The sequence below is a fragment of the Lipotes vexillifer genome, unplaced genomic scaffold, assembly GCF_000442215.2.
Source record: "Lipotes vexillifer unplaced genomic scaffold, Lipotes_vexillifer_v1.1 scaffold474, whole genome shotgun sequence".
Classification (NCBI taxonomy): domain Eukaryota; kingdom Metazoa; phylum Chordata; class Mammalia; order Artiodactyla; family Lipotidae; genus Lipotes; species Lipotes vexillifer.
This window is the reverse complement of record NW_006772385.1, coordinates 2,270,280-2,278,279: the sequence shown is the minus strand read 5'-3', so window position 1 is coordinate 2,278,279 and position 8,000 is coordinate 2,270,280. Positions and strand designations below refer to the sequence as shown.

The window sequence follows — 8,000 nt, the reverse complement described above, 5'->3', positions numbered from 1 at the left end:
GCAGGAATATATAAATATATATCTGCTTCATTGTAATTTATTAGCTTTTATCATTTTAATGTCTTTTCTAATTAATGTGTGTGGTGGTAGCTTATATTTATTTTAATTCATATACAATTATAAGTGAGGTTGAACACTTCTTTAAACTTTTTATAAATCTACATTTATTCTCGAAAGATTTGCATGTTCATATCCTATGATAGATTCATATTACTTTCTAAAATAGTGATAATAGTTTTCCCACATATATCATAAATTATTTGTTCCAATTTATTGCTTTCTTTTATTATAATTTTACTGATTTTTATGGGGAGAGATTTAAGGAAAAACTGAATCAGTCAACTGTACCACTGGGCATTTTTTCTATTATTTCAGCAGTAATAAAATTGCTAAATCACAATGTGAACAGTGAATATCTCTGAGTTACAGAATTTCTGAAGACTTTTTTCCCTGCTGACATGTATTTTCTTTAAAAAATGTATTACTCCAATAATAATTAAAAAAATAAGATGTTTTCAAATGCTTATCCTCAATGGTTAGTACTTACTATGTTCTTTTTAAAAAATGAATAAAACTGTTTACACTTGAACCAACCTACAGTTTGCTTTAGGAAATGAGGATGGCCCTATGTTCCTCCTTGGTGTATCAGATTTTTCAAAGAAGGTTTGTTAATTTTATTAAAGTAAATAAATAAATAATTTGTGTATCCTAGAAAACTTTGTATTCATTCCTGCAATCTCTGTTGTATCTCAATGCCTTTTTAGTTTTTTTTTTGTTTTTCTTTGTAACTTGTAAACTTCTGTTTTCATTATTGTTGAATTATAATACATTTCATTGTCAGGTAAACTCAACGTCCAAAAGTTGGTGCAGTTGAGGAAATTTGAATATATACTGTGGGCTCGTATTGTATTAACATTAAATTTACTGATTTTGATGATTGTTTTGTGATTATGTAAGAGAATGTCTTCTTCTCAGAAAATATATTCTGCTTTGCACTACACCTGAAACTAACACAACATTGTAAATCAACTATACTCCAATAAATATAAATAAGTTAGAATTTATAACAAAATTTTTAAAGGCCAAAAAAATATTCCCTAGGCCATTACTGTTCCGTATGTCCCCAGAAGCTTCTTAGAGACTAACCCACTTTCCCCTTCAGATATTCCAACATTTAAGAAAACTCAACTGCCTTTGATGAATTTAATTACTGTCCTAAGATTTCTTGTGATCCTGAACACAAGGCTATTAATAATTGCTATATGAAATATTTTTGACCAAACTCAGTAAGTCCTCCCAGTGGTTTGGATGACTATTTTCCAGTGACCTAGTGGGTTATGAAAAGCTTAGTTGGAACAGAGGAGAGTGTTGTCTAGCTTCTTTGGCTTTTATCATCTTGAATACTTTTGTTAAAACAGCCCAAGGTTTTGAATGCATTATCCAGATGCATTGCAATTCTATAGTCTTTTTACCAAAATTGGATTCACATGCAAATTTGTTAACAAACAAAACAAAACAATTTCAAAGGCCTAATTGGTATCCAGCTTCCTATTTTGGAGAACATGGCTCTTCCCACTTACCATGCCCTCTGTGGGGTCATAGAGCCTCTGTATCAGCTGGACCACCGTGCTTTTCCCACAGCCGCTGTTCCCAACCAGGGCCACCATCTGACCGCTCTCTACCTTCAAGTTGAGGGCCTTTAAGATCTATGAGGGAAAAGAGAGAAAAAGAACACACTTCACAACAAAAGCCTAAAAGGGGAGTAATCCGATTCAATTTTAAATTTGGAAAAAAAGTACCAAATAAGGGAATATAATCTCAAAAGGAAAAAAGCACATACATATCAAAATAATAGAGACTACGGATTCTTTAAGATGATTAAACAATCAGTCTGAATTAGGAATTCCTATAAATATTACTTACAATACCTTGACATCAGGTCGAGCTGGATAACAGAAATGAACATCTTTGAACTCCAAATTCCCTTTGATGTTATCTGGTTTGTGTCCTCTCTCTGAAAAACTGTCAATTTTAGGATTCTAAATAAAACAAAATTCAATGACTATTCCATCATAGGACAAACAATTGCACTTTTAAGGAATATGCTTCAGCAAAGTCCAAAAATAGGACCCAGAATGGCATCTCAAGTTGAAGACAGTGTGTGTTTGTGTGTTTAAGGAAATATTCCTTCTCAGAAAATAGGCTTTTCTTGAAAAGTACATAAGGGATATATTCATTTCATTTCATACGATATTTCACTTTAAGTTTCTGGCATATCCTCATAAATTTTCTAAATGGTCAAACATGCACGTTCCTACAGCTGCAATAACAAAAACATACTATCATGGATATATCCAGGTATTTCAGCATTTAGTGAAAATTAGCTTATTCCTAAACAACAAATGTAATGGACTGGGTTGAGAAGACTGAACAATTGCTTAGAGCCAAGTTATTTAGGAACAATGTAAATTTTGTATATATGCAGAAGCTGAACAATTTTTTCATGACTTAGATTAATGAAATAGGAATTGCTCGGATTAAACAATCACATTTCAGTTACCTAGTTTGCATTTGCTCTGTGTAAATGCAGTGACATACGTATGTCAAAACGATTTTCTTTATTTCACTGCAGTCAGTACAACTTATGCAATATAGTTGATTCAAAATTATATCATATGCGCAGTAATCATTTTTTTTTTTTGACAGGGGGCAACCCACAGCAAAGCATACTATCAATTTTGGTCCCACCAGTAATTTTTCCATCCACTCATCCTGTATACAAATCATAATATTCTTAGTCTGGCTACAAAATGAAAGACAAAAGGAGGAAGACTAGGAAGACAAACATCTTTGCTTTGAACTCTAATAATAACACAGTAGTGCAGATGTACTTTCCCAAAATGAGATCAGTGCTATTTGATTATTTAAAGATAAACTTTCAGAAATATTAGTAAGAGGCATTTGATTTCATTCATTACTAAGGAGAGGTTGTTCACTTGGCAAAATTTTCATACGACATTTAACCGAAAGCCAGATTTAATTAGCCAGACCTCAAAGAATTTTTTGGCATTAAAATAGTAAATGACTCACATTATCAATAATAGCAAAGATCGCATATGCTGCTCCTCTTGCATTGGCAAAAGCATCAATACAGGGAGCAGCCTGTCCAACGCTGAAGGCTCCGATCATGATTGAGAAAAAGACCTGAGCAAAAAGAACACAAGGAAAAGTTATAAGTCCTATTCTGGAGTCCACCATCATCTCAAATATGATTTGTTTGGAACATACACTACCCAAAGGATCACGATTAGGTTTATCCCTTTAAAATTTTTTTGGCAAAAGAGCAAAATTTACAAGGTTACTATAGCATTTTATTGCATAAACAGGTTTCTTCAATCTCAAAAATTTTTTTTTTGAAAAAAAAAATATATTTTTTGTCTAGCTAGCCAAACTATCTGTTGCTCTTCTCCTGGACTTAGACAAAGTCAGAAAGATTTTTCAAACCTATTTCCTTGATTCTGAAGCTATTGCCACCAGAGGAAAACATTTTCCATCAGTATTATTTTTCAATCCTATCTGATTTTCTCTAACTATTCATGGAATTACACAGAATGTTCAAGATAAAACAGATTTTGGCCCCATGAAATTTTCCTTAAAAAGTACTATGTTATGTATTAATACATATTTTGGTAAGACTTCTAATATAAAAAATAATAGTTCACACATTATAAAACACTAAATCACACCTGTGTGCAATGATTAATATACAATTATTCTGTACTATAGCACACAAACTTAACACATTTCCCTTATATTTTTTTCACTAGGAAAATAAATTGATATAGAAAAGTCAACACTATAGCTTCAGGAATCCAGATTATCAACAAACGTTAACTGAAGAAAACATAAATGAAGAGAAATTACTCCTTTATCTCTGGGCATGCTGAAACATCTACTTATAGTTTGTCTTTTCTCAGAAGACGGTAACAGTAACACTTCACATGCCCAGAACTCAAATATCTCTCAAATATCTATCCACTATCTGCAATACAGAGAAAGACCAGTAAGAGAGCAAAACCGTCTCTACCAAAAGCAGTGCTATGAAGTCAATGCACTAGAGTTCTCAGTCTTTATGCAGAGGGCATCGCTGGGCTCCCTGCATCACGGGTATCACTCTGTAGCCCTACTCGGGAGAAGTCACTGTCTACATACTACAAATGGGGAGACCAGGCCAGAGAGGGCACACTCATCACAAAGGGTGAATGGCAGAGGCAGAATTCAATCTCCTTTCTTCCTAAAATTTAGCAAATGGGGAAGTAAAGAGAGGTGGAGAGCTTCCGAGCTGACAACCAGAGAGGAGACCAAAAGGAGAAAAAACAGACTCAGCAATGACGAAAGCTCATCCAGCCAAACAGCCCTCAAAACTTCAATGCAGTCTGAAGGTACCACCCTAGAGAACATTTTGAAATGATAAATTTTTATAATGTCCCTAAGCCATCATCAAGGGGTCCTCTGTTTAGAAAGATAGGGAAGTGCAGGTTTTAAAACATGGCTAGTTGAGTGGTTACGTGTTGCCCTGACCGTCACGGACATGGAAAGAAGGTCACAATACATTGCTAGTTTATAAAACGTTTACAAAAAGGTATGCATAGGGACTTCCCTGGTGGCGCAGTGCTTAAAAATCCAGCTGCCAATGCAGGGGACACGGGTTCGAGCCCTGGTCTGGGAAGATCCCACATGCCGCGGAGCAACTAAGCCTGTGCACCACAACTACTGAGCCTGTGCTCTAGAGCCCGTGATCCACAACGACTGAGCCCACGTGCCACAACTACTGAAGCCCACGCCCTGCAACTAGAGAAAGCCCACGCGCAGCAACAAGGACCCAACACAGCCAAAAACAAATAAATAAAATAATTTAAAAAAAAAAAAGGTATGCATAATACGATCCCAGTTTTGAAAGGAAAAAAAATCCACATACAGAAAATAATCCGGAAGATATACACCAAAAGTTATCATTAAGTATATATGGATTATTAGATCACAAGTAATTCTAAGTAATTTCTAATTTTTAGAATTATTCTAATTCTTTGTATAACTAGTATATATTTTTATAATCAAAAAACGAAGATACTTTCATTTTGTAAAAGAAAAAGAAACTAAAATAACTTTTCATCTTGTATTTGGATAGCTGATGTTTTATATCACGTAAATTTAACATTCTCTCATAGTATGACCTATGTATAATAATGTTTACTTTCTTATATAATGAAACTCAAAGGCAGAATGAGGATGGTGCCACTACATATTTGTTCATTCATAAATTCATTCCTTTTCTTTAAATTTCTATGTTCCATATGTTTCTCAACTGGTCTATCCACATGCTATGCCCTGTGTATTCTAGAAGGTCAGCTCTGCCCACAGGACAGAGCAAAGATTTACAGAATGAAAAAAGCCTATAACCATGGCTCATCCTTCAAAAAGGAGAATGAAAGAAAAGAAAAGGTAGATGGATAAACAACATTTTCAGATTCTTCATAAATATTAGGAAAACAACTTACTGTCATTGCATTTCCAACAGTGTATTCTTTTGCTATAATTAGAGTGGATGCATACCAGAAGGCCAACGCATATGATGCATATATTAACAGGAAGGCAATGCCCATGGAAATGTTCGCCGAAATAGCTTTTTTAATTCCAATCTTTTTGGCATTTTCTAGATGTTTCTGATACCTACCAGAAAATGAGGGGAAAACATGATAATAAGAAAACAATCCATAATCTGAGCCATATTCACCTCCTTGATAGTTGGAGGTTTAAGGCTCAAAGCCATAAAAGTAAGAAAGCTCTGGTGAGACCCAGCTTCCTGCGAACTCAACCAAATCAGGATCGGCCAGGACTAGAACTCATCTGAGCCTTTTCTTTACTGGCCTGGACCCATCTCCCTTGGTCCCTACCAGTCCTACCAATGTTCCCATAGCTGTTCCAGGATTGAACTCCCATACCTGGGAGAACCTCACCACCCCTTCAAGGCCAGTATCACAAGTCAAGGTAAAGGTGGAAGAAAAGAAACCAAGCCAAGCCAACCAGGAATGACGCCAAAATGTAAATACTATTTGGGACTCTTAAAACAGATTCTTAACACAGGCCAATTTGTCTTCTCCAGAGAAAACCCTCCTTCCACAGCCCCACTGGGTGAGGGGCAGGAATTTTACATGTTTGTGTACTTATACTTGGGCTTTTGCTTTGGTTTGGTTTTGGTTTTGATCAGGCTGAACTTCAACTGTCAAGCCTGGGTACAAGGTTATAAACTGGTCACTGCTTATGGGATACAGGCCCTTACTCAACTTTTCTAGATTTTAGTTTCATCACTTGTAAAATGGAGTTACTCTTTTTTTAATTGAAGTATAGTTGATTTACAATGTTGTGTCAGTTTCAGGTGTACAGCAAAGTGGTTCAGTTATACATACATATATATATTCTTTTTCAGATTCTTTTACCTTATAGATTATTACAAGATATTGAGTATAGTTCCCTGTGCTATACAGTAGGTCCTTGTTGGTTATCTATTTTATATATAGTAGTATGTATATGTTATTCCTAAACTCCTAATTTATCCCCCCCCTCCCTTTCGCCTTTGGTAACCATACGTTTGTTTTCTACGTCTGTGAGTCTCTTTCTCTTTTGTAAATAAGTTCACGTGTATCATTTTTTTAAAATCCACATATAATCGATATCATATGATGTTTGTCTTTCACTGTCTGGCTTACTTCACTTAGGATGATAAGCTCTAGGTCCATCCATGTTGCTGCAAATGGCATTATAAAATGGAGTTACTAATGCCTACCTTGCAAGACAATTATGAGGTTGACAGATAATGATAGAAATTTGCTAGTACAGTGCTGGCGTATAGTTGGCAAAACCTGATAATTCCTATTCCTATTATTATTACTATTGTTTTAGAATTTAGTGTCTTCCTAAATAACGCTCATTCTATTACTGTCATATTTTTGAATATTAATTAAAATTCATATTACTGCCTTCTAGGATTTGACATAAAGGTATAAATGTCTAAAATGGTTCTGTCAAATAACAATATTTTTTCCATCAATTTTAGTTAAGCCTTCCATGTTAGATGCAAAGAGTCTATACATTTTGATTTGGGCTCCCTAAAATCAGAAAAAAAAAATCCACTGATATACAATGAGACTTTAGAGAAAATACCACATACATGAGAGTTTCTATTTCTAACAAAAGACAAACAACATCATATCTTTTTCAGTTTAACTAAATAAGATGTTGAGAATTTGTTCATTTTTTAAAAATGTATGTTGCCACCAAAAATTATGTCTTTCAATTACTTAAAGCACCCTACTCTCCAGTGCTGTTTCCTCAGCGTTGGACGATGCATACATTTAGCTGAGCTGCGTCCCTGGGGAGACAGCCAGCTCACCATGCCCAGCACTGTGCTTAGTCCCAGGTGGCCCCGCTGCAAGGTGCAGGCACGTCAGCCCCAACGTGACACGGGGCTCCAGGGACAGTGGTGGACACGCTGTAATTACCTTCGCTGAGGCGGCTCGATTACTGCTGCTAATGGAGAGGCATTGATTACACTCAACCTGAGGTGTGTGGGCTACTGTGTACAGGAAGCAGCAGTGAGAGAGAAAAAGGAAGAGTTAGAGAACCAGGCATAGGCTGGCTTTGAAGAGGGCTTAAGGAACAGAAAAATAGAAAATGAAAAAGAGGGGAGTAGGGAACCTTCGCTTTTAAGGCTGGAGAATTTCCAGAGAATTTCTCTTTCAAAGAGTCGTGGGTGGGGCTTCCCTGGTGGCACAGTGGTTGAGAGTCCTCTTGCCGATGCAGGGGACACAGGTTCGTGCCCCGGTCCGGGAGGATCCCACATGCCGCAGAGCGGCTGGGCCCGTGAGCCATGGCCGCTGAGCCTGAGCATCCGGAGCCTGTGCTCCGCAAGGGGAGAGGCCACAACAGTGAGAGGCCCGCGT

General features: G+C 36.3%; 1 protein-coding gene across 1 annotated transcript in view; it reads right to left on the bottom strand.

Moving 5' to 3' along the window:
• ABCB4 (ATP binding cassette subfamily B member 4) overlaps positions 1 to 8,000 on the bottom strand; it is a 75,061-nt gene that overhangs the window by 47,124 nt on the left and 19,937 nt on the right. Inside the window, exons 8-11 of the mRNA XM_007447469.1 lie at positions 5,559 to 5,730; positions 3,091 to 3,204; positions 1,929 to 2,039; positions 1,581 to 1,706 (exon numbers count right to left, since the gene is read on the bottom strand). Coding sequence (XP_007447531.1) covers positions 1,581 to 1,706; positions 1,929 to 2,039; positions 3,091 to 3,204; positions 5,559 to 5,730 — 523 coding nt within the window. The remainder of the gene's footprint in view (positions 1 to 1,580; positions 1,707 to 1,928; positions 2,040 to 3,090; positions 3,205 to 5,558; positions 5,731 to 8,000) is intronic.